This window comes from Podarcis bocagei (genome assembly GCF_964188305.1).
Source record: "Podarcis bocagei genome assembly, chromosome: 12".
In the NCBI taxonomy this organism is placed as follows: domain Eukaryota; kingdom Metazoa; phylum Chordata; class Lepidosauria; order Squamata; family Lacertidae; genus Podarcis; species Podarcis bocagei.
The window spans coordinates 48,961,356-48,986,160 of NC_138137.1; the positions used below are offsets into that span (position 1 = coordinate 48,961,356).

Here is a 24,805-nt window from a genome sequence, read left to right on the forward strand (position 1 = left end):
GGGGAGAGCCACTCAATTCCCCAGAAAGGTACCAGGATTGGTGCAGAAATTTGGGGGGGACCCCAAGGACTACCATGCTTTTAGGACAGAGATGCAATATGCCCTTAATGTGCAGTTCGATGAGTTCCCTGATGAGGAATCGCGAGTTGCTTTTGTAATTGGGCATCTTGAGAAAGGGGCTAGAGACTGGGTGCGACCCCTAATGGCAACGCACAATGACATACTAAAGGACACAATGAAGTTCTTTCGTGCAATGGATATCATGTTTTCCAGCGATATTGAGGAAGGGGTGGTGCGCAGACAGCTAATGGCTTGTAAGCAGGGGAGTCGATCTGTCCGTGAATATTGGACTGAGTTTACCATGCTGATTCACAGACTGAGTTGGGATTTATCGGCGGCACCCGTTCAAATGCTATTTGAAGAAGGTCTTTCTTCGGGGGTGAAAGACGAGCTGGCACGGAGCCCCAGGGCGGAGTCTATGGATCAGCTGACCAAATCCGCGCTGACCATAGGAGCGCGGCAGGAGGCAAGAGCCTTGGAGAGGCGGGAAGGGAGAGGGGAACGTTGGAAGGAGTTCCGCATTCCAGACATTCCTGAGCCAGCTTTCCCGCCGGCAGAGCCGATGGAAATCGGAACAGCGCGCGCGCGCGCATTTTCAAAAACCAGCGAGGGAGCTAAGAAGGAGGGAAAGGGCCCCCGGAAATGCTATCTCTGCCAACAGCCAGGCCACTTTGCCAGAGTCTGCCCCCAGAGGAAGGAATGGCAAGGGATGGTGGGAGCTGTTGAGGGGGGAGAAGAAGGGGGAGCGGAGCAGGTAAAAGCCAACGCCTGGTTGCCACAATTGGGGCACTGCAGCCAGGCCAAAGAGCAGTGAAAGTGCCCGTGCCAGAAGCTCCTCGACCTGCTCTAGTGATTGAAGTGTCGCTAGAGCTGCAGAATGGGCACCCCCTAAAAATAAAGGCGCTATTGGACTCAGGCAGCTCCTGCAATTTTATGAGCAAGGAGTTTGCTGCTGAACACCAGATACAGACCATCCCTTTAAGCAACCCCCTGCAGGTGACCACGATTGATGGCAGGGAGTTGTTGGGAGGAGGAGTCCGCTTGCAGACTGTCCCAATGATAATGAGGGTGGCAAGGCACACAGAACTGATAGCGTTTAATGTGGCCACCCTGGGAGGCGCTCCCATTATTTTGGGAATGAGCTGGCTAGCTCTACATGATCCGCTGGTTGGCTGGCATCAAAGAGTGGTGTCCTTTGGTTCAGCACATTGCCTAGAACACTGCAAAGGGGAGAAGGGTTCCGTAGGGGCCCAAGCCACCCTAGCAGGGACTGAAGTAATGGGGAAGGTGAAGGTACCACCACAGTATGCAGATCTCAGCGACGTGTTCAGCGAGAAGGAAGCTGACCAACTACCACCTCATAGACCCTTTGATTGTCAGATCAATTTACTCCCTGGAGCACAGCTTCCCGTGGGCAAGTTGTATGCCATGTCAGACAGGGAAATGCAGGAGTTGCGAGGGTTCATTGACAAGAACCTGAAGAGAGGCTTCATCAGAGAGTCCAAAGCAGCAGGGGGGAGCCCAGTGTTCTTTGTGGACAAAAAAAATGGAGACAAGCCGAGACTTGTATGTGATTTTAGGCGGCTGAATGCAGTGACTGAACCGGTGGCGTTCCCTATGCCCAGAATTGATGATATTTTGACCATGGTGAGGAAGGGAAAGATTTTCACAAAGCTGGATCTAAGGGGGGCGTACAACCTGATACGCATAAGGAAAGGGGATGAATGGAAAACCACCATGTTTACCCCTTTGGGGGCGTTTGAATACCTCGTTATGCCATTTGGATTACAAGCAGGCTCCGCGTGTTTTCAATCTTTTATGAACCACGTGCTGGGCCCTTTGCTCTACAAGAATTGCGTTGCCTTTCTAGATGATGTGTTGGTGTATTCTGAGAATGAGGAGCAACATGTGAGAGACGTCAGAGAAGTGTTGAGCAGACTGCAAGCCAACAGGCTGTGGGTCAAACTGGAGAAGTGTCGGTTCCATACCAAGGAGGTGGAATTCCTGGGGTACCGCCTGTCAGACAAGGGATTGGCCATGGATCCCGGCAAGGTACAGGCAGTGCTGGAATGGAAAACACCCAAAACCAAGAAGGATGTGCAGAGGTTCCTAGGGTTTGGAAACTTTTATCGTAAGTTCATCCGCAACTTCGCCCATCTGACGGCGCCCATCACTGACTGTCTCAGCAGTAAGAAGAAGTTTGTATGGACGGCGGAGGCGGGGCGAGCGTTTGAGGAACTGAAAAGGGCCTTCGCCTCTGAAGAACAACTTCTGCATGTGGATTTACGAAAGAAGCTAAGGGTTGAAACAGACGCATCTGACAGAGCCATAGGGGCGGTGCTTCTTCTGCAGCCGGGGAAGGAGGAGTCGGAGTGGCGTCCGTGTGCCTTCTTCTCGCGGAAGCTGAACAAATCCGAGAGGAACTACACGGTGTACGACCGAGAACTGCTTGCTATTCATGAGGCGTTCCGGAGATGGAGGCATCTGCTAGTTGGTGCACAACATAAAGTGCAAGTGTGCACGGACCATAAAAATCTAGAGTACTGGAGAACGGCGCGAGTGCTCAACCAAAGGCAGTTGAGATGGGCCCAAGAGTTCTCCAAATTTAACTTTGAGATTTGTTATGTGCCAGGCCCAGAGAATGTTAGGGCGGACGCTCTCTCACGCAAGCCTGAATATTTGGAGGGGGAGGGAGCACCCGAAGAAACCCATATCATTCCAGAGGACCGCTGGGTGTGTGGGGCGACTTTGGTGGGGCAAAGGGAATTGGTAGAGGGTACGGTGCAGGATGCATACGCCCAGGGGAAACTCAGGGATCTCAGAGGGGAGGAAGACAAACCCGGTGGTTTTGAGGAGAGAAATGGGGCATTGTATTATAAGGGAGCGTTATATATACCTGAAGGGGAATTGAGGGAGAAAGTACTCAAGCAGCTGCACGATAGCCCCACAGCAGGGCACTTTGGGCAACACAAAACCATGTGGCTGGTTACCAGGGAATTTTGGTGGCCCAAGGTCAGGGAAGATGTGCGGGAGTATGTGAGAGGGTGTGAACAATGCCAAAGAGCCAAGGGGGAGAGGCAGGCGCCGGCTGGTTTATTAGAACCACTGCCCACACCTGAGAGACCGTGGGAAGCAGTGGCAATAGATTTCATGACTGATCTGCCAAGGTCTAGAGGGAAAACAGCCATCATGGTTGTAGTAGACCTGTTAACTAAAATGGCCCACTTCATAGCCTGCTCACATGCGGTTACAGCAGAAGAAACCGCCAAATTGTTTGTAGAGAATGTGTTTAGGTTGCATGGCGCCCCCTTGAGGGTGGTTTCAGACCGAGGGAAACAATTTACTTCCAGGTTCTGGAGGAAGCTCATGAGCTTACTGCATGTAGAGGTTAATTTCTCGACGGCCCGTCATCCTGAAACCAACGGGCAGGCGGAAAGAGCAAATGGGGTTCTCCAACAATATTTGAGGTGTTATGTTAATGACAGAGAGAATGATTGGGTGGAGAAGCTGGCGTTGGCAGAATTTGCCTACAACAATGCAGAGAACGTGTCCACGGGGATGAGCCCCTTTTTGGCTAATCACGGGTGCCATCCCAGAGCCTTCCCAGGGGGGGAGGGGGAGAACTGGAGCGTTCCAGCTGCAGAACAGTTCGTGGAAGAAATGGAAGCGATCCATCGCCAGCTCCAACTCAACTTAAACAGGGCTAAGGAGGAATATAAGAGGCAAGCAGACAAAAACAGAAGGGAAGGTGAAAGCATCAGGGTGGGGGACCAGGTGTGGCTGTCAACCCAAGGGTTGCCATTCAAAGGAGGTTGTAAGAAATTAAGACCCAAAAGGCTGGGTCCGTTTGAAGTCATACAGCAGGTCAATCCAGTGGCTTTCAGGCTCCGGTTACCGAACCACATGAAGCTGCACCCAGTTTTTCACAGGTCGTTGCTGTCACCGTATAGAGGAGACAGTGAGGGGAGGGTCACTAGGGGACCAGCAATGGAGGAGAAGGAACACAGCTACCATGTAGCGGAGATCCTCGATTCCAGGTGGAAGGGAGATCAAGTAGAGTATTTGGTAATGTGGGAAGGGGAACCGGAGTCGGAAAACACCTGGGTTAGGGCAGAGGATGTCAATGACGAGGTTTTAATAGAGACTTTTCATCAGAGGTTCCCACGTAAACCTCAGCCTGTAGCGAGGTTCCGAAGGGAATACTTTGCCACCACCGACGAGGAAGAGGAGTTGGAGGGGTTCCCAGATTCTGAAGAGGAGGAGGATTCAGCTGGCCAGGACGACGATCGATGGAGAGAATTGTTCGAGACGTCAGAAGATGAGGAAGATTCGTTTCGGGGTTTTAGCCCTTCACCTCCCAGGGGGGAGGAATTGGGAGGGGGTGAGGGGGGCCCTGGAGGGGAGGTGGATGTCAGGGAACTGCCATCAGAGCATCAGGTGGTGGAGGGACTCAGGCAGGATGAAAGAGACTCAACTGCTGAAGCAGGGACCAGCAGGGGGAGGAGTGGGTCTCTGAGGGAATGCGAGCAGGAGGGAGGGCTCAGGGAGACTTCCAGCGAGAACAGTGGGGAGGTATCGGAGTCTCCCATAGGGAGACCCATACCTCGCAGGAAACTGTCACGCCGTGAGTCCAGGAGACGCGTTTCCGTTAAGGAACTTCTTTGCTGGAAACGCTTCCGCAGACAGCCACTGTCGGACTCTACTAGTGACTAGAGCAGACATGTCTGAGGAGCTCCGTCACACACGGAGGTTTGTGGGGGCGCACAAACTCTGAGGGAGCACGTTTTCACGCACAAGCAGCTAATCAAACCCTCACAACTACCTTGAGATTTTTAGAGCAGAGCATCTGTTTCATTGAACAGGTTTATATGTTACCTTTAGCACAAATGTCAGTGAATTTCTTTGAAGCTACAGTGGAGTAATTATTTTTTCCCTAACTACAGAGCTTGATGTTATGATGGAACTGCATAATAATTGTTGCTGTGTATTTCATTATTGTTTCCTTGGTGCTCATGGAGAGCTCCTTAAGAGAAATTGTGTTTTGACACAGTCGGTTTTGAATTCTGTCCTTTCAGAGAATCAAATGGGAAGACTAAAATATGCATTTCAGCTGCTTAAATGTTTTACTGTATAGCTGAGAAGCTTTGGAATACGTGTAGTTACTATAGTCACATTTCCTTTAGTTTGACTATTTTCAAGTTTTTTGTGGACGGATGGGCCTGCTACAAAACGTTGCAGTGCTGAGTGCTCCTGATCAGGGGATCAGCTAGTTAGCCAACCGTTGGGAAGGACCATAGCTTGGTGGTGAAGCATCTGCATCATGCAGAAGGTCCCTGGTGTCCCGTGATACCAGACTGGTATCTCCAGGTAGGACTGCCTGAAACTGGAGAGTCGCCACCAGTCAGTGTAAACAGTAATGAGCTGGATGGACCAATTGTCTCACTGGGTAGAAGAAAGCTTCCTATGCTTCCTGCACTTCACCCAGCAATTGCTGAAGATACTGCCCCTATGACTAATCAGGACTCTGCGGGGAAGGGAAGTTAACCCTATCTCCCATGCCAGTCCTGATGAAAATCCCCTCTCCCTGAAGAATTCCAAAGAAGAGCTTTGGAGTCGGAAGCTGCAGTTCCTGTTTATCCTCAGTTGCAACAGTGTAGGATCAGAGGTGTTGGAACTGCAACCAAAAAACAGGAAATGTTCTCCTCGGTTTCTTGAATAGGTTAGTTGGTTTGTGTGTTATAAAGCATTGTACATAAAAATTCCCTGGGCTAAACATGGAACCTTTTCAGAATCTTCCTTTTTCTGTGGGGCAGTCAACACAGTGGTGCTGTGGACCTTCGCTTGTCCCACTCATCTATCCAAGAAAAAGAAACACACCTGTTGAAGAACTGTGTCTTTGTATGCTACTGAGAACTAACAAATACTGAACAAGGAAGTATTGAGCACCTGTTTGCAAGTGTGGACACACATAGAACAGATGTTAATCACATTTTTGGCAGAAACTCAGGTACTAGCATAATGAAGGACTATGGAACCTGCCTCTAATCCTGGAAAGAATGAGAAACTTTGGTAGCTATAATCTTCATAATTTCCTAGACGGTGGGATCTGAATCAGCAATATTTTTACTTCGGTTCTGGCTTAGCGGAATGCTTCTAGGAATAAAACTGAAAAAAACTTACATTATTATTAATCTTGTGTCTTTTAAAAATGCCTTTTTAAGATCATGCCAATTATTAAAAACACTTATAATTTATAAAATGTGAATTTTATATAACTTTATTTTCCCCATATGCTTTTTTTGGTGGTGAGGAAATCATCCCTGCAATGGATGATCTGCCTAAACTTTCTTGTTGCGAAAGAGACTGGGTTGGCAGCAGTGTTTCTAGCATATTGTATTTCAATACCCACATCATTCCTACACCAAAAGAATAAAGCTAGGACTTTCTTTATATTAAAAGGGAAAAGTTGCCTTTAGCTATTAGTTTTCCTGAATCCAAGGAGACGGGTGGGGCAGGATCAAAAATGCTTATTTGATCAAAGTTATTGGCTCTGAAGGTATTCTGACCTATGTAAGAAAGATGAAAGGTGTTGTTTTTATTGCGCACTAGTAACAGTGTAATTTTGAACTAATTGGTGTTGAACTGCCAATCACCTACAGGGAATGCAAATAGATACTCCTACAATTTCCTTTGAGGTACTGAAATATTATGTTGGGGCTGGAAGAAAAACAAAATAATACTGTTAAATTGACCTTAAATGAGCTGCTTTGTGGTTTTCTTGGAGAATCCCTTCTAATTTTTCATGACTAGTCTGGACATGTTCTGTCTACCAGTTTGATTTATTGGCTAGACAATGCAGACATTAAACTTTTGTGCTTGTTTGAAATGAAGTTGAGAGGCTGTAGTGCTTTGAATAGTTTGTGCTGTCTTTCAGAGTTCTGATGTGATTGCTCTAAAATGTTGCCTTGCTCTTTGGCAAAATATTGGGATTAGTGTTGCCTTGTTATCATCTCGGAGGAAGTTGTAAGACCTGTCATTTATGCGTCAGTGTAAATATTAAAGATTTGATGTATTTCCCATTAACACTGATGTGAAAATTACTGCAGATGCAGCGAGATTTGGTGAGCATCCAAACACCTGTATTGACAAATAAAGCTTCCTTTATACAGGGTAGCCCATTATTTAGCTCACTCTTCTCTGCTCCAAGGGGCAGCTGCTCTTTGAGGACTTTCCTAGCTCTCCTCTTATCCTCATTACTGGTGATGCCAGAGGTTGAACCTAGCACCCCATGCATGCAAACATTATGCTCCACCTGTGATTTATGGTTCTGTTCCTGGTGTAAAATGGTTAAAGAGGTGTTTGCCTTTTTCCATGTGGAAGCAGAGGACAGTTTATATTTTTGCAGATGGACCACTGCAGGAAAGGTGCATCCTGGTTTCTGCAAAGAAAGGAAGGGCAATGGAAATGCCAAGGACTAGAAAAGAAGAAAAAAGCAGGAAAGAGGAAGGAAAACAACAACTCTTTAGGATCCCAGGGATTCCAATAGTCTGGGATTCAAACAGTTCATCAGTCACAGTTCTGATTTAACTCATTGGCTAAAAACATCGCTGGCAGCAGCCAGTGTGAGTCTTCTCACAGAAATCATTTAGAAGGTTGCTTGCACATTTTGCTTCATAACTTTCCTAGCAGCTTCAGCTCATAGTCTTGGGCCCCTATTGGCATGGGCCCTGGCGCAATTGCTTCTTTTGCACCATTATAATCCAGCCAGGTTTGTTTTAGTAGTCCTAACCAAGTGGCCATGTCTTTCTTCTTGAACAGGGATGTCTTCACCAGTGGAGTACAACACAAAGCAGCTGAAGCAGGAACTAAGTAATGTGAAGAGTATGAAGACAAAATTGGGTAATTACATCGGGCCTTTTCTGTGGTTCCCTCTGTGTGTGTGTGTGTGTGTGTGTGTGTGTGTGTGTGTGTGTGTTAGTTCAGTTTAAAACTGTTTCTGGGTGGAGTTAGAAATGTGTGTGCTTATCATATCAGGTGTTATTACCAAGACGATCTCTTGTGTAAATAGGTTTTGTTAACATCACACTTAATGGCGGGAAACCCTGCAGTCCTGTAAATGGGTTTTGATTTATTTATGCCCTGTGTTTTTCCCTGATGGGACTCAGTAAATATGTACTTAATAGCTTTCAGTTGTTTTTTAAAATTAAGTATCCCATCTGATGGATGGATATAGTCACACAAAATAAGGAAATAAGAGCCCTACTGGATTAGACCAAAGACCTGTGTAGTCCAGCACCCCGCTTCCCATAGATGCCTCTGGGAAACCCACAAATAGGTCATGAGTGCAGTAGCCCTTTCCTGCTGATGTACTTAACCAGCTGGTCTTTAGATGCATTCTGTTTCTGGTCCTGGAGCCATCATAAGCCTTATCTTCCCATGCATTCGTCTAATCACTTTTTAAAGCCACCTGAGTTGGTGAGAATTGCCACACCTTGTAACAAATTCCATGGGTTGACTGTGCTTTTGGAAAATTATATTAAAAGAGGAAATAAATCACATATACATTCTTCTGTCAATGGGATGTTAGCTCTTTTTGATAAGCTTTTTGCATGTGATGGAATCTGTAGTGAAAAGGATACCATTGCAGACTCCATACAGGGAGCCAAATGTTTGAATGTTCCAAGTACTTCCTCATATGTGAAGCCAGATTGTTGGGGAAAACATTCCAGAAAGATGGGTAGGTGGTTGATGTCCCCAAAATGAATCCTTCCAATACTTTGCCTGGTCATGGTTAGGGACAATTTAATAGTACTCAGAGTACTGTGCGTGCCACTTACTGCTTGGCAGGGCAATATAAATGACCTACAAACTGCTCCTGAAACCAGAGGTAGGCTAGGAAGTTGTCATTGGAATTCCACAGTAGTCTTGCTTACAATATTAATCTGGGCTGCTTTTAGTTAAGTGTGGTGGATCTATATCTTAGAGAACTTCTACTTTCAGAATAGGAAAAGATGTTTGTCTCTAAACACCTTAAAATAGCAAGTTTTCTTATTTTTCTCTTAAAAGAACGACGGAAAAAGGCTTCAGCTTGGGAGAGGAATCTTGTGTATCCAGCTGTAATGATCCTGCTGCTAATTGAAACTGTAAGCTGTAATTTCCTTCCATTGCTTAAAACCCACCTGTCTTTTTGAGATTAGTGATCTTTTTCATGTACGTGTGTGAGCTGAGTAACAAAAATAATAAGGAGCTGTTTTTGTCTCCCTAAGCCAGTGGTTCTCAAACTTTTTTCTCTGGGCCTGGGCCACACTTCCAGAATAAAAATCTGCTTGTGCCACACCAATTTTTTATTGATAAGAAGTACATTGGAAAACAAAAAGAAACAACTTCTATTTGTGCTTGATTTATAACATAGAACACAACTACTTTATAATATGATTGTGGGACATCCAGAGAGTATAAAACAATTACATTTGATGTGATATGATACTATACTACACTGAAATGTTTAAATGTTTCTTTGATTGTCCTTGAATCTGCCACACTTGCCACCCTCTCCTGCCACACCAGTGTGGCAGGCCACACCCTGTGGGCACCACTGCCCTAAGCCATTAGCACTCAGTTTTCCTCTCCAATACAGAGGGGAATTCTTCAGAAATGGTAATCAGTGTGAAATACAGCAAATATTTTTGAACCTTTATGACTTGATGTTTCTTTTTCTTTTTAAGGCAATCTCTGTCCTCTTGGTTGCTTGCAATATTCTTTGCCTGCTGGTTGATGAAACTGCAATGCCAAAGGGGTCAAGGGTAAAGTGTTATTCTTTTGTGATATTAACACCAGCAAAAGGCACATTGACAGCACAATCTAATACATGCCTACTTGGAAAAGTCCCATTGAATTCAGTGGGCTTCAGGAAAATGGGTATAGAATTGCAGACCTGTGTTCAGAAGTATGAATTCTGTCCCTGACTTTGATTTAGCAGTCACACAACCTCAAGTTTTCATATTGTGAAGTGTGGCTCACACATTGTTTGGCATGTGTAACATATCTAAATTAGAATAAAAGGAACAATCGCAAAAATCAGTGTTGGAAGCAGCAGCAGATGTGTACAGGTTAATAATGGACAGAGCTGTTTGTTTGTCACCATTAACACCACCGCTGGTGGGGAAAGCTGTTTAAAGTGGCATGTATCTAAAGCAATAGGGATCATCACATCAGCAGGAAGACTGAACAAGGCTCCAGTTGTGTACAGTCACCCTTCTTTATATATATCTTAGTTATATTGTGACTTTTCTGTGTTACTCTATTTACACATGGAGCATGATTTAGAAAGAGTTGCACTTACTGTTAAGCCAGTAAGGCAAACTGCTTTACAATTCCCCTGGTTTCCCTTTATTTGCGTCAAATTATTTGCGCATTTCAAATTATTTGTGCACACTGGCATTCTAACGTAACTCATCTGGATGGAAAATAATTATGTTTTGGAATGTCTGGCTCATGTTTTCAGCCTTGATAGTGTGTGATTATTAATGGCTAGGGATTAGCTTAGTAAGAAGATTATCAGAAAATGATGCTTCATAACTCTTCCTTTTTAGTACTTCTGTCCAATGCGCTTGAGATTTCATGGGCAGAAAAATAATAGTGCTCTCTGTGTAATACTTTTGTTTCTTAAATCTTGCAGGGGCCTGGCATAGGAAATGCCTCTCTGTCCACATTTGGTTTTGTGGGAGCAGCACTCGAGATCATTTTGATTTTGTATCCTTTCTTTCAGTAGGCGTTCTTGTCTGTTAACAAGTATTCTGTCTAATTTTCTGGGACGCTGTTAATTTACTAAGACACTTGCCTAGAAGAGAGAAAATGACAGGCCGGCCATTCCCATGCACTCAAAAGTGGTTGTTATTTCTCTCTCTCTCTCTCTCTCTCTCTTTCTCTCTCTTCCCCCCTTCCCTTTGTGGTGCTTAAGTCTTCTAGGAGTCTGAAACCGGCATTGTTTAGTGGTTCTTTTATTCCTTGATTCTCACAGCTATCTAATGGTCTCTTCCGTTGTTGGCTTCTATAGCTTACGCTTTTTTGGAGATTTCACTCCCAGAAAGGATGACACAACGATGACAAAGGTAGGTTAAAAAGTCCGAGGTGGTGATGTCTCCCTCCTCTTGCTTGCCCATTTCTTCCACCCAAGGCAAACCTGACTCCCACAGATGGTAATTGCTCTGAATGGCTCATTTGTGGTGATTAGTGTTTGTAAGTTGCGTAAACAGACTAGAAGATTTTTTTCAGGCCCTGAATGGTCTTGAGGGGGAGGGGAAGGAAGGAAAAGCCTTGTCCTGTTTAGTTTGGATGGCGTCCATTCACTTGTAAAGTGCTGGAATGGCCAAGCTTGTTAACTAGCCATAGAAAATCTGTTCAAGGGTTCCCTCCCCCCCCCTTGTATTGCTAATGAGTAACTCTGTGCAAACTGTACTTTAGGAGCTTCTTTGAAATGCAAAGAATTTGGTTGCTACAAGTAATGCAGGCAAATTAATTCAAATTGAATAACTAAATCAGAAGTAGTTTTATTCAGCAACACTTTTTATTCTGAGGCTACTTTGACTTTTCCAGAACTTTATAGTGGCTTTAGAAGAACTAGTGTACACATTAAAAAGTCATTCCCACAAACAGAGCAAAATTATTTAAACTGAAAACCTACTGTCCATTAACTTCTGAATTTTTGAGATCCCCTTTCTCCTTCTCTCCTTTCTTTTTTTGTATTCAAAGAATTGGAGGAGGGGGAAAATATTTGCTTTCATCTTGAAAGCAATTCTTGAAAGTGGGAAAGTAAACAACTATAGATGATCCTTGATTAAAAATGTTGAGGAATCCCAATATATATGCTCAGCCCCTTCACATACAGCATGTTAGAAAAATGCTCATCACATATTTATGTAATCCATGGTTAATGTATGAGTGTCAGATTCAACTACCCACTGCATAAACGGAAGCCAGTGCGAGGACTCCCTCTAGTGCAGTGGGGCTTTCCCCCCTCCTTCCCCCTGTGACTCCCTCAAATCTGCTCTGGAGACTCAGGAGACTCCAAGAACATTGCGAAGGAGAAGGGAGATGATTCTGCTGGGCAAGGAGAAATATTTGCATTGATGGAACAGTCTCCTGGATGCTGTGTTGAATTACCCCCTAAATCTTGAACATGTAAGCAAGTGTTTCTAGAAGTGGCCTTAAATGCCATAAAAATAAAAATAAAAATAATTTATTTATTTATTTATATCCTGCCCTCCCCAGCCGAAGCCGGGCTCAGGGTGGCTAACAACAATAAAATAAGACAACATTTTAAAATCATTTCATTAAAAAGTTACTTCAAATCAAATTGATGGCAACCATTGGGTAGAGTTCTGTGAAGATTGCCAAAGGAGGGAGTCAGGCTGTGCCCTGGCCAAAGGCTTGGTGGAACAGCTCTGTCTTGCAGGCCCTGCGGAAAGATGTCAAGTCCCGCAGGGCCCTAATTTCTTGTGGCAGAGCATTCCACCAGATCGGAACCACAGCTGAAAAAGCCCTGGCTCTGGTTGAGGCCAGCCTAACCTCTCTGTGGCCTGGGACCTCCAAGATGTTTTTGTTTGAAGATTGTAAATTCCTCTGTGGGACATACCAGGAGAGGCAGTCCCGTAGGTACGAGGGTCCTAGGCCGTATAGGGCTTTAAAGGTTAAAACCAGCACCTTAAACCTGATCCTGTACTCCACCGGGAGCCAGTGCAGCTGGTATAGCACCAGGTGAATGTGATCTCGCAGCGAGGACCCCGTAAGGAGTCTCGCTGCAGCATTCTGCACCCGCTGGAGTTTCTGGGTCAGTCTCAAGGGCAGCCCCACATAGAGCGAGTTACAATAATCCAGTCTGGAGGTGACTGTCGCGTGGATCACAGTGGCTAGGTCAGGGCGAGAGAGGTAAGGAGCCAACTGCTTAGCTTGGCGGAGATGAAAAAATGCCGCCTTTGTTATAGCTGCAATCTGCACCTCCATGGAGAGGGAGGTGTTGAAGATTACACCCAAACTCTTAACGGACGGTGCTGGCACTAATTGCGCCCCCACAAGAGATGGGAGTTGCCCCCCAATCCCATATCGTCCCGACCCAGCCAAAGGACCTCTGTTGTCGAAGGATTTAACTTCAACCTGCTCCCACGTAACCATCCAGCCACAGCTTCCAAACATCTGATCAGTGTGTCTGGGGCCGAGTCAGGATGGCCATCCATCAACAGATAGAGTTGGGTGTCATCAGCATACTGATGGCAGCCCAACCCAAAACTCCGGACAAGCTGGGCGAGGGGGTGCATAAAGATGTTGAAAAGCATCGGGGAGAGTATCGCACCCTGAGGGACTCCACACACCAGGGAGTGGCGCGATGACAGTTCCCCCCCAAGCGCTACCCTCTGTCCCCGACCAGAGAGAAACGAGCGCAGCCATTGAAGGACTGTGCCCTGAATCCCCACGTCGGCAAGGCGGTGGTCCAGGAGTTAGTGATTGACCATGTCGAAGGCTGCTGACAAGTCTAGAAGAATCAGCAGCCCCGACCCGCCTCGATCCAGCTGCCTGCAGAGATCATCTGTTAGGGCGACCAGAGCCGTCTCGGTCCCATGACCAGCGCGGAAGCCGGATTGGAATGGATCCAGAGCCGATGTTTCATCCAGAAACCCACCAAGCTGTTCAGCAACTGCTCTCTCAGTCACCTTACCCAGGAACAGAAGATTCGAAACCAGGCAGTAATTGGATAGATCTAAAGGATCTAATGATGTTTTCTTTAAGAGTGGGCGCACCACTGCCTCCTTCAATTCCCCTGGGAATGTCCCGGTGCCAAGGGACAAATTGATGATATCCCCTAGGGGGGCCCGCACCTCGTCTGGACATGCTCTAATCAGCCAGGATGGGCACGGATCAAGAGGACAGGTGGTGGGCTTTCCAGCTCAGAGGAGTCTGTCCACATCTGCTGGGGATATCCGGTCAAAGTGGTCCAATACTGGACCCGAGGACAGTCGAGGGGCCTCCAGTTCCGTTATTGTATCCAAATTGGCAGGGAGGTCACGGCGGAGCAACAGGACCTTCTCTGCAAAAAAGCTCGCAAATGCCTCACAGCTGTGTGTCAAATTGTTATTTAAATTTAAATAAACTATACAGTGATTTGTATACCTGTAGTATTCTTTCAGCCCCCCCGCTTCAGCACACAGAAGGATGCCCATTACCGTTTCAGCTCTTGATCTGCAGTGGTTCTTACCAACAAAGAACCCAAAGATTCCTTTGGGACCAAAAACAGCAGCAACTCCAGCCTGCTGCTCGTTTCAACACAGAGACCAAATGCCGTTCTGGATGCACAGAGGCTGGAATCTCTGTATGTTAAAAAGCATCTGTGGCAGAAATAGGGGCTTAGTATGCTTTCTTTGTGTTTGTATGATACAGTATATGCCAATATCTAAAGTCCCGGTGGTCTACATAATTTTTTTTAGAGGAGACTTGAGCAATATTGAAGAAATGCAGAGGAAACATTAACCTTAGGGATGGGCAGACTTTAAAATCAAATTAGAAGAAGCTGGGTGTGTTTTCAGTGCCTTACTTGGTAGACTTAGAGCTCATCAATCATATTGAAATCCTTTTTTGTTTTGTTTTTTTCAAACAGATAATTGGGAACTGCGTTTCGATCTTAGTCCTCAGTTCAGCTTTGCCAGTTATGTCAAGGACACTGGGTAAGTCTTATTTCTGTTTTTTAGAGAACTCTTTATTGAGGTGTGTGTAGTTTGGCGTCATTGCCTACAGATCAGTAAATGGTTTCAGTCATATTTTCAGGAAAGAAAATCTAGGTACAACTTGAGTGTCTTATGAAACAGCGTTCTGAACATACTTTGCTGGAGCTCTTAAGCCAGTGCAGACTGGCCATTCTTCCCATGTCAGCGCCATACTTTGAGCATTACTGCTGGGGTTCCAGAAACACAAGCAGCAATGCCTAAGTTTCCTTGTAAGCCTGTGGCTTGGGTGGTAGGCCCTAAAGGGACAGAGTTAAGAGGAAAGACCCTGGGGAAAGTCAGCGTATATTTGCTTGGTAGCACACCCTTGCCTTCTGTGTAGTGTTTTTTCTTCATGCAAGGAGGAAATATAGACAGTAAGATTCTTATACTGACAAACCCTTGGATTTGTGTGTGTTGATGTGTGCACAGACTTTATGGCCTGATTTCAAGCAAATTGCCCTCCCAGTGTGGCTAGCAAAGATTAAAAATAAACCAGGGCATAAATACAGTAGTACCTCGGGTTAAGTACCTAATTTGTTCCGGAGATTTGTTCTTAACCTGAAACTGTTCTTAACCTGAAGCACTTTAGCTAATGGGGCCTCTTGCTGCCGCCGCGCTGCCGGAGCACAATTTCTGTTCTCATCCTGAAGCAAAGTTTTTAACCCGAGGTACTGTTTCTGGGTTAGCGGAGTCTGTAACCTGAAGCGTATGTAACCTGAAGCGTATGTAACCCGAGGTACCACTGTATTAGCAGTAAAAGGTCAGGACAGCAAAAGCCTAAAACAGAACTGTAGTCTAAATTTCACAGAGCTCAGTGGTAGTTTCCCACCAGCACCTGAAATCTGCCTCTGTGATAGGAATGGAGCAACTGACTCAAAGTGCCCCAGTTCTGAAGCTGAGTAGCTTGCCCTTGATTTGATGGTATCAAAAGCTGCTGAGGGGTCTAGAAGTATTAACAAGGCCATACCCCTGTGTCCTTCAGGTGTAAGGGCAACCAGGCTAGTTTCAGTGCTAAAACTAGTCCTGAAGTCAAATGGAATATAGACCATCAGGTTTGTCCAAGAATGCAGCCATGCAGTTTGGAGGCCAGTGTAGCACAATGGATAGGTCTGGGGTTGGTTGTGGAAAATCCAGATTCAGGTTTCTTCATAGCCACAAACCTCAGTGAGGTGGTCTTGTTGAAAAGCCACACAGACTGTTTCATAACACAAATGACCTTGTCATTGCGATAATAGGAAAGCAGCTGCAGCCACAGATAACAAATCTAATATACTTGGGCTATTACAATGGGCTGTACATTGTGCTGCCTTTTACAGACAGTCTGGAAATTGCAAGTAGCTCAGGTTACAGCTGCAAGGCTAACTGGGGTGGGTGGTGGGATCATAGTCCTCTGTACTAGACTGGCTGCAGTGATTCTCAGTCTTCTTTCTGAGCTCAGTTCAAAGTCTTGGTGCCCCTTAAAGCCATTCATGGCTGCAGTGCAGTGACAGAGACTATCATTTGTGAGCTTCCGCTCCAGATTTCCTTGCGTTCTGAGATGTGGTGGTTTATAACAGGACAAGAGCAGTTTTAGTTGTGGGACCACACTGCCCTCATTTTGGAATATTCTCCTCCAGGAGACTTGCATGGCACCATATTGTTCTTTTAATGTTTAGATTCTGAGGTTTCTGAAGACGATTTTAGAAGTGCAGGATACAAACAAACAAAGAAACAAACAAACAAATAGTTAACAAATATGAGCTTTTCCGTCATAACTACTGATGATACTCACTTGCTAGATAAGTAGAGGAAACGAGGGAAACCAAAGGAAAGTAGCATCAACAACCTAGAAAGAGCTACTTGAGGAACTCTCAAATGTTTGATCATGCCTAGAGGCATATTTTCCCTTTAATGGAGCAAGCCCCCTGTGCTATTCCACAAACTGCTTTTGAAAGTCTCATCAATTTAGCAATTTTTCCTAACTTTTAGTACACATTTATTTAAATAATGAAGTGAGTAATTGCAGCCATTAGGTGTTTCAGCCTAAAAAAATGTGAGGGGTAAAAATAGGTCTGTAATATTTTGCTGCTCAGGCTTTCTAGGGGGGTGGGAAACCTTATATCAACAGGCATGAAGATGACCTTCTTATAGAAAATATAATCAGGAAAAAAATGAGTGTGCACACATGCACACAAGAGGATGTGTCATTGCTGCTACACAAAAAGCAAATTAAAGGCAAGACTCCCTAGTTCCCTGCTGAGGGACACAAATGAAATTCCTATATTGTTTGCCATAGAGATAAAAGGAAGGCTAAAACTGCAAAGATGAACAGTTAAAGCACAGCTAACAAAATGCACATACACAGCTGTCCAAACAGGATTAGTGGAGTGCATTAGGGTACAGTGAGTCATGTGGTGCTTTGCAGAATCTCAAAACACACCACATTGGATGCTATGAAGCTTTTCATAGGATGAGTAAAGCAGGCTTCTGGGTGATAAAATGAGGAGAGCTTCTGTCATAAATGGGAATGGCAAATGGGAAAGTAAAATTATCTGTATTAGAATATTCAGTGACTTTCACCCCGCCATCAACCTAACAATGAACCAATCTATGCAAGAAATACATTTTCTGGACACTACTATAAAAATACACGATGGGTGCATTGACACCACCTGATACCGAAAAGCAACTGACCGACAAACGTATCTACATGCTTTCAGCTACCATCCCAAACATACCAAACAATCAGTTGTATATAGCCAGGCTCTACGTTACAGCCGCATCTGTTCCAACTCTACAGACAGGGATTCTCACCTAAGAGATCTACAGCAAACCTTTTTGGAACTAAAATCTCCGCCTGATGAAGTTAAACAACAGATCAACAAAGCCAGACTGATACCCAGAGAGAACTTGCTGCAAGACAGACCCAAAAGAGAAAATAACAGAACACCACTAGTAATCACATACAGCTCTCAAGTTAAAACAGTTCAACGCATCATCAGAGATTTATAATCTCTCCTAGACAACGACAGTTCTCTTTCTCAAGCCCTGGGAGGAAGGCCTTTCATTGCCTACAGACAGCCACCCAATCTTAAACAACTCCTCACCCACAATAATACAGCAACCAGACTTTACATGGACACTGGTACCAGAGCCTGCAATAAACCCAGATGCCAACTTTGCTGCCACATATACCCAGACAACACCATCACTGGACTCAACAACATCAAACATACCATCTCAGGCCTATTTAATCGCTCATCTTCTGACATTGTGTAAGCTATCAAATGCCAGCAGTGCCCTTCAGCTCTCTATATTGGACAAACAGGCCAAACCCTACGCCAAAGAATAAATGGACATAAATCTGACACCAGGAATTGCAAGAGAGAGAAGCCACTAGAAGAACACTTCAATCTCCCAGGACATTCAATACAGGATCTCAAAGCAGCTGTCTTATTACAAAAGAATTTCAGAAACAGACTTGAAAGAAAAATTGCTGAATTACAACTTATTACTAAACTGAAAACTATGGAGAGACCTGGTCTGAATAGAGATATTGGATTCTTGTCTCATTACATATGCTAAAGCTATTTTTGGTAATCCGCATCCTATCCCTTGCTTTTTCCTGTAGGACTAATTGCAGTTGTTAACAGTCAACAGATTTATCATATCCATTGAGCCAATCACCCATCTCCTACTACCCTTCTGAGAAAAACCCCACCCCACCCTTCCACTATATATAAGGGTCTGGTGACTTCTGTTTCAGTGTATCTGAAGAAGTGTGCATGCACACGAAAGCTTATACCAGAACTAACTTAGTTGGTCTCTAAGGTGCTACTGGACAATTTTTTAATTTATTTCGATTAAAGTACTTGGCGGTCATTTTTCAATCTTAGATATCATCCTCATTCATTTGCTTTTCTGAATTATGTCACGTTCTCTTCCCCCTGCAGGTATTACCAGGTTTGATCTCCTTGGAGACTTTGGAAGGTTTAACTGGTTAGGAAATTTCTACATCGTGCTATCCTACAATATCCTCTTTGCCATTGTGACAACCCTGTGTCTGGTTAGAAAGTTCACCTCTGCAGTTAGAGAGGAGCTTCTCAAAGCATTAGGTAACATTTGTTCTCTTTTGTTTGATAGCCATATTGTGCATAATTTGAATTTAATTTAATTTGAATTCTAGAGTTATAGGGAGAATAATTTGCCCGGTGTGGGTTTCCAGCTTCCTTCATGTGGTATAAAAAGACATATGTGGTGAGTGGTTCTGTGTTGAGTTCACCTAGTTTATTCCTTTTAAGAAAACAATTTATTTGTTTGATTTTATCCCATCTTTCTGTCAAGTGGTCTCAAGGCAACTTATAATGAAGCAAAAGTAAAAATAAAAACAACTAGAACAACTGAACCAATTGTTTTGCATACTTACAGTGTCCATAGCAAGCCGGCTTATGAAGCCAAAAGCCTGTTTGAATAAAAGCTTTATCTGCCATCAGAATGTAGTAATAATAATACTAGTTGTTGTTGTTGTTGTTATTTATAAAAATAATAAAATTTATTATTATGTTAGTTATGATCTGCAAAAGCTTACACAATTTGAGGCCAAGTAGTTCTCTGGCTTGTCATGATTTAACAGCCAGTACTTTTGAATTTTCCCTGGGAGCAGACTGGTACCAAATGAAGCTCTTGTAATATGGGAGTTGCATGCCACCTACAGCTTGCCTTGTTCAATAGCCTGGCTGCAATATTCTGAAGCAGTAGAACTTTCACTGTTCAGTCAGCATCATGAACAGCACATTACAGTAGTTCAGATAAGATATAACTAAGGAATGTGTTGCCACAATCAAATCCACCAACACTGAGAGTGGGCACAGGATATTTCTTATCAGGTTTTGACATGCCAATTGATTTGCTTTGGATAATGATGCAAAAGCTGGAAAGCTTTGAGGTGGAAATTAAGGAATTGCAACATTAGAAGACCACCAGAGACTCATGGACAGAGAGATGTTTTGAGTAGACGAATGCTCTGTTCTGTTTTGCTTTTCAAACTGCATGATGTAGTTTATTGTTTTACAGTTTTTGGGGCTTATTTTGTTACTTGAAAATTTAGTAATAATGAAATTGCAGATGTATGGATTCAACTTCACATTAGAAATCAATAGACAAAGCCATGTAGAATGTTCAGTATTTGTTGTGTGAAAGTAAGATGTGATGGAAAGCTCACATGCAGCTCCCCTTCCCCTCTGTAATGACTGATAGAATTTAAATTTGTATAATGATGCCATGACATTCTGCTTCTCCCGTCAGCAACCAAATATTTAGACCTGGGGAGAGGAAATACCTCTTATTGTGACTTTACAGTGTTTGCAAGTTCTACTAGACATTTGCAAGGGGCATTTAAGTTGCACAGATGCTGTTCTTGTGCCATTTATAATCCTGTCTAGTTTCTCATGTTCTCAGATAAGGTCTCCACAGACAAAAATCTTCAATTTATTTATGTATTGGAACGAAGACTAATGTGATTTTGAAAACACCTATAGTTGTCAGAAGTGAAAGAGAAATTTAAATGGACTGTCTTTTGAAATGTTTTGCAGGTTTAGACAAGCTTCACCTCTCACACAATGCAAGAGACTCTGAGGCTTCAAAGCCATCTGTAAACGGGCACCAGAAAACACTGTGAAAAGCAGGTGGTGGAACCGAGCCCTTTTGACTTCATGACATTCCTGTCACTTCATAGCACTTGTTTTTGTATTGCTTTTTCTTGTTTGTATATTGGGTCCAAGTTGATAACAAAAAAAACTGCACCCAAGAAAGCTGGGTGTATCAGACTGTACTCTCTTCTTGCTCAGATTGATCCATGTTAAATTACTGTGTCAGCTGGCGCAGAATTGTCTTGAAACCTGGAAGCGGAAAAGAAAACTCCATTCCTCTTTGGATACACCTCCATATTGATCCATCAACATATTAGGCCAAGAATCTCCCGAGCATAAACCTTTTGCTGAAGAATTAGGCTGGGTGTCAGATGAGACTTGCTAGTTGAAAATGGCAAATCCTTTACTAGAGTTGCTGCTTTTTCAGTAAAATTGCATTATGAAAACGGACAACTTATAGAGAATATGGTAAGATCCAGGATCAGTACATTCATTGCCCGTCTGATGAGTTTCCACTGTCATTGTGTCTTAAGATACCAGCAGTTCCTGGTTCTAAATAACAAACTGGCCTACAGTTATCACTAAAGGTAACTTCCACTGAGACTTATGAATTACACAATAACGTAAGCCTAGGTTGCAGTGCTAAATTGTAATTTCACAGACCTCTGATTGTTGTGTACATAATCATGCATTTTAGGGCAATCGCACAACTCCATTAAATGCACAGAGAATTCTGTTCATTCCCTTCTGTGTAATGTGTTGCCTTATATGCATAAGCAGTGAGAAAAGGATACAATAGCACACAACTTCCACAAGTGTGAAAACAATTATCCCACTCTAGATGCCCTGGGTTAAGTGTGCAGTGCATTCTAGTTCATTAGAATAGACCATTTTTTCATTATTTTCTTTGTTGATCTATCTTTTTAAAAAACATGGAGTAATCAGGTAGCAGATTATAAACTCCAGTTTTTTAAATATGAAAATATAGATTCCAATTAAGGCATGCAATTTTCATTGATATTGTTACACTTTAGCAAATCTTGTGTGTAACATATGAATCTGAAGGAAGTTAGCATACATACTGTGAGTAGAGGTAGGTAGATTGTAAAGGCTAGCATGACATTTTATGAAACTTTGCTGAAGGTTTGTAGTTCTTGGATGATGACACTGGCCATTCATAGATGAGCACATTTTATAAGTTAGATCCCATAAGGTTAACTGGATCTTCACAACTTTAATGTTTAACCTCACTTTGAAAATATCAGTATTATATTAATCTCAGTAAGTCCAAAACTGGGTTTTGATGTGTTGTACAATGTTGAAATAATTCTGCAAATTATCCTGCTTTTTAAGAAAGTTCAGAATGTTACTAGATTCATTGGGGCTCACAAGCATTTTCTACACTGTTTGAAATCAGTGTAGAGTTCCTGGATAATAGACACTATTCTAAGTTTCATATGATTTCTTATGAAAATTAATCTTGCATTAAATTTTGGAAGGTAGCATTTATAGTAAATACATAATAGAATTTTTTCTAATATTGTCAGTGGAAATGACAAATAGAACAGATGCAGGACAGAACTTATTTTCATAAAACTGTTTCTGGGAACTGGAATAAATTGTAAACGGGGGGCTTTTTGCCACAGTGGAAGATGTAGAGAAATCGACTCACTTAGTGACATTGTTAGGGTAATCAGATTAAGCCAGGATATGCACAAGTGCTGTGCACCACATACAGCACCCTGCACATAAGTGGGGAAAGAAGCCAGGAAGCTGTAGTTATGAGTTAACTATAACTTCACATCACATGCAAATGGGAAAATTAATGGCTTCTGAACCAGCCAACTTGTGGATAAGCTTGTTTGGAAGCTGTTAAGCAAGGGAAGTTGCAATGAACTTCTGCTTCCTGACTTGTTTTTCCATTCACATTCACAGCATTTTATTATCTGAGCCAGCCCCAAGAGTTTAGATATTGATACCTTGTATCTCATTTTGAAATGGTAGTAATTGGTTTTAGGATTTTTAGTGTGCTTGGCACCTCCACTCAACACCACATTGAAACATAATCGTTCATGTTGTAATAGTAATATGCCTACAGAAAAAAATAAGTGGATTCTGTATAGTAAAGGTACATCAACAGTATGCTTATTACCATAGCTACTGCAGTCAACATATAGATGGATCCAACTGAATTTGAAAGTATTTGTGATTCTGTGGCTATCATTCTTTGGACAAAGTTCATACCAAATTACTGAGAATTTTAATCCATGTTCTTCATAGGTAGAGAGTTGACTTAAGACAAATTTGCAAATTAAACATCAAAGACAATAAATGCAGATGGCATGCGGAATCTTCCGTAAGTACCTTAATAAACTTGGGTTGGTTCACCTGTAAGTGCTCTACTGTACAGCCCCATTCAAATCAGCTGTGCAAGAGGAAATGCTTCCCTGAAAATGTTGCCTTTGGTTATCCTGGGGTGGTTAGCATTAATGGTACATGGTATGAAACCTGCCCCCATCCCCAAAAAACATTTGATTAGTGAAGGCTCCATCTCAATTCTTGTAATTTCTTAGGATCAGGTGTGCAACATATCCTATGTACTGGTGTGCATCTTGATCAGGGGTGGGGTACTTTCTTTCACTCTCAAGGGCCACATTTGGGACAATATTTGTGGTGCTAAATAGGCCAGTGATGGGTAGGACCTCTTCCTCCCCTTCCATTCCCCGCCCCTTCCCAGCCGCTAGCATGAAATTAGGCCAAAGTCTAAGCTGTCCCCTGTAAAGTTTTAATGCCTTTGGCACGAAAATAGGAGGGATCTATCTAGTAATGTGACCAGTGCCATTGCAGCAAATCATTGTTTCCCGGTGATACAAGAATACAGGCCATCTCACCCTGTGAAATTGAAGTATAACCTGGCTATTGCTGCCTCCCACTTCCAAACTTACACAAAAATCCACAATGTACCACTCTGGAGATGCAAGTGAAATAAGAGTCACTAGAAGGGGGACAGATTCAGCACCTCCCCCCCATTATAAGTATATGTGATGGTCTCCTGTTCCTTGACTTTGTCCATGTGAAATTGTTAAAATTGTCATTTTATCCCTCAGTTGAAAATTATTTTACAGATATTCTACTTTCAAATATAGTGATAAAAATTACACATAAATACTTAAAGTTATAAAGGCTTAAATGTGTTTAAGTAGATGGTATTAGTAATTCTTTGATGGATACTAGTAATGTATTCCTAGTGGTTTGACTTGTGTAGTCAAGTGTTTTGTACCTTTTTTTTTAAGGTACAAAAACCCCTACTTCAGTCATAAACCATCTGCCTCGTTATGAGGCTAAAGCACAAATATGCTTTTCTTGTATGAGCTAGATGTATATCAAATCAGACCAAAAATGTATGCAAGTTAAGTGTCTTAAGTGCGCCATTGTTTGGCTTTCTCCTCCGCTGGTACACTGTGTTAACACAGCGTGACAGAATTGTTGTTGCAAAGTCTGAGCACATCTTTACTTTCTAGCTTTTTAAGCTAATGTCAAGCAGACATAGAGGGGTTATTTAGAAGTTGGCTTCACTAGGACACTTTGTTTACAGATTGTAATGTGACGTTTACCTTCACCCCTTTCTCCAATCTCTTTTACACAGTTGCCTGTTTTACAGTGTCAATTAAAGGATTTGACAATATGTTCTTCTACAGCTTACTTCGTTCAGAGGTGTTTCATTCAGCTCAAGATTCATAATGGTGCACCTTGTCTTCTGTTCACTTAAAACACTTTGACGTTGTGTACAGCCTGGTATTGAGAACATCTCACAGATGTTCTGCCTCTGCACTGAGATTTTTCTGTTCTCCTCTTAGGGAGCTTGTGAACTTTCTTCAGAAGAAATGGGGAGTGGGTAGCAATGTATGTATTTGTTTGTATGTATGAGTGAAGTTTATGGACAATAAGATATGCCACCTTTACAGATCTTTGGGGTGTACCATTAATGTGCCCAGGAACACTTTTTAAATAGAAAATGGATGAAAGCACATCCAGGTAGGGGAAGACATACATCCCATGATTTGAAAGCTGACCACAAGCAGAATCTTGAAGAAAGCTCTGGAAGACTAAGGAGTGCTGGCTCCTCTCCTCACTCCTGTACAATACCTTTTTGATGCATAGTATAAGGAGGTGCTGGGTGGCGCTGTGGGTTAAACCACAGAGCCTAGGACTTGCCGATCAGAAGGTCAGCGGTTTGAATCCCCGCGACGGATTGAGCTCCCGTTCCTCGGTCCCTGCTCCTGCCAACCTAGCAGTTCGAAAGCACATCAAAGTGCAAGTAGATAAATAGGTACCGCTCCGGCAGGAAGGTAAACAGCGTTTCCG

At 43.3% G+C, this 24,805-nt stretch overlaps 1 protein-coding gene and 1 long non-coding RNA gene across 2 annotated transcripts in view; one reads left to right on the forward strand and one right to left on the reverse strand.

Annotated features, from left to right (window-relative positions):
- Nucleotides 1-24,125, forward strand: part of LMBR1 (limb development membrane protein 1) — a 72,565-nt gene extending 48,440 nt beyond the window's left edge. Inside the window, exons 10-17 of the mRNA XM_081163776.1 lie at nt 7,879-7,959; nt 9,127-9,203; nt 9,786-9,863; nt 10,739-10,812; nt 11,081-11,171; nt 14,708-14,774; nt 18,746-18,907; nt 20,384-24,125. Of these exons, the coding sequence (XP_081019902.1) occupies nt 7,879-7,959; nt 9,127-9,203; nt 9,786-9,863; nt 10,739-10,812; nt 11,081-11,171; nt 14,708-14,774; nt 18,746-18,907; nt 20,384-20,469 (716 nt within the window). The 3' untranslated portion in view covers nt 20,470-24,125. The remainder of the gene's footprint in view (nt 1-7,878; nt 7,960-9,126; nt 9,204-9,785; nt 9,864-10,738; nt 10,813-11,080; nt 11,172-14,707; nt 14,775-18,745; nt 18,908-20,383) is intronic.
- LOC308569764 lies at nt 22,678-24,605 on the reverse strand. The gene is made up of 2 exons (XR_014000825.1): nt 23,072-24,605; nt 22,678-23,040 (listed from the first exon to the last, which is right to left on the reverse strand). It is a non-coding gene; the product is annotated as an uncharacterized lncRNA (long non-coding RNA).
- Nucleotides 24,606-24,805: the final 200 nt, after the last annotated feature.